Genomic DNA, 1,426 nt, shown 5'->3' with positions numbered 1-1,426 from the left:
GATGTAAGTGTAGTGCGCGCCACTATTCCTCAACTGGCCAGACAGTGCATTCATTCCATTGTGTCATTGCAGATCGATCTGAGCAGCTCGCAGAGAGCCCTGATCGACCGGTTCCAGCAGCAGCGCCAGGAAGCGTTGCAGAACGAAATCCACCAGCGGGTCAAGGCGCAGCTCGACAATCGGCCACCAGATCGATCCTCCGTTACGGCCCTGCTGAAGGTACGGCTAATGGATCCGGTTGAACCGAAAAAGGTGTTTATGCTTTCGATATGGCGCCCTCCCGAGGATACTCAGACCTTGCTCCAGGAGCAATCCGTTGTTGAGTTGGGTAACGTGACCGCCAATGGAACAAAAAATGGCGCTGTACTGCTGACAACTCACAAGAACACTACTTACACGCGGGACCCCTCATCCGTTCGGGTGGAATGTAGCACACTTCAACCCTGGTTTCGCACGATCACTCCGATCGGAAGTATCGACGGGCAAACGTTCGGGCCTCCGTTCAACGAGTTCGACACGGTCGGCATCGTGGTGCACGTCGGAATGGTGGACTCGAAAAAGTTCCAATCGATTTACCTCGCGGACACGGCTATGGATCTGCTGTCCGTAAACTTTTGGCACGGGCTGGCCGAGTTCGCGTACGACGATTTGATCACCGAGCGGAAGGTACTCTGTGTGGCCAACCTTCAGTGGCGCACCCGCAACCGTCACAGCCCCGTTCCGCAATCGTTCGCCACGGAGTACACCACGTTCACGGAGAACCCGCGCAGCGCACGGTTCCGCACCGAGTGGGATCGCTTTCAGGTGCAGCTGAACGCCATCGATCGGGAACACTTCTTCAAGCGGTGCTCGGAGAAGGTTCTTGAATTGCTAGATACAACCATGCCGCCTTCCGGAATTATGACACCAAACAACAGCAATGTGTCAACGCCTTACCTGCAGCGTTCGCTGAGCAGGTTGGAGCAAACATCAACTCCCGTTGGCGTGGCGCTGGGCGAGAATTTGACGAAAAGAAAGCTGAAAACGCTCTCCACAATGTACACCAGTCCGCCCAAGACCACACCAATTATGATGCGCACGAATCCGATCCTGCGGAAGGGCTTCAAAACACCGGCACGGCTTGAGGATCGACTAAACGGGGTGAACCTCGAAGAAGGTCACCAGTAGCGGGGCATTTATCGATTTCGCTTGTAAAAGTATCATTTACCTCATAGAGTAATAAATAATAACCGTAGAGTGTAACTCCATGCGGTGTTCCGTGGCACATGTTAACAAGGTTCTCTTCAACTTCGTTCCTCCCAAAGCGCAGGAAGGAGCCAAGAAGGACGACATCCGACGTACTGCGACATACGTGTTTGTACAGGCTGGTCACTGGCAGTAAATAGCACAACCATCGTTGACCTCAATCGATCGCCAGACGCGCCAT

The 1,426-nt window shown here is 53.9% G+C and overlaps 1 protein-coding gene across 1 annotated transcript; it reads left to right on the top strand.

The window, feature by feature from the left end:
• Positions 1-45: 45 nt before the first annotated feature.
• Positions 46-1,167, top strand: LOC128277172 (uncharacterized; the record flags this gene model as incomplete). Its single annotated transcript, XM_053015613.1, has 1 exon — positions 46-1,167. A coding segment is annotated over one exon (1,122 nt), but the record flags the coding sequence as incomplete, so codon positions are not given.
• Positions 1,168-1,426: the final 259 nt, after the last annotated feature.

This window comes from Anopheles cruzii, unplaced genomic scaffold (genome assembly GCF_943734635.1).
Source record: "Anopheles cruzii unplaced genomic scaffold, idAnoCruzAS_RS32_06 scaffold04353_ctg1, whole genome shotgun sequence".
NCBI lineage: Eukaryota > Metazoa > Arthropoda > Insecta > Diptera > Culicidae > Anopheles > Anopheles cruzii.
This window is presented reverse-complemented; position numbering and strand designations above follow the sequence as displayed.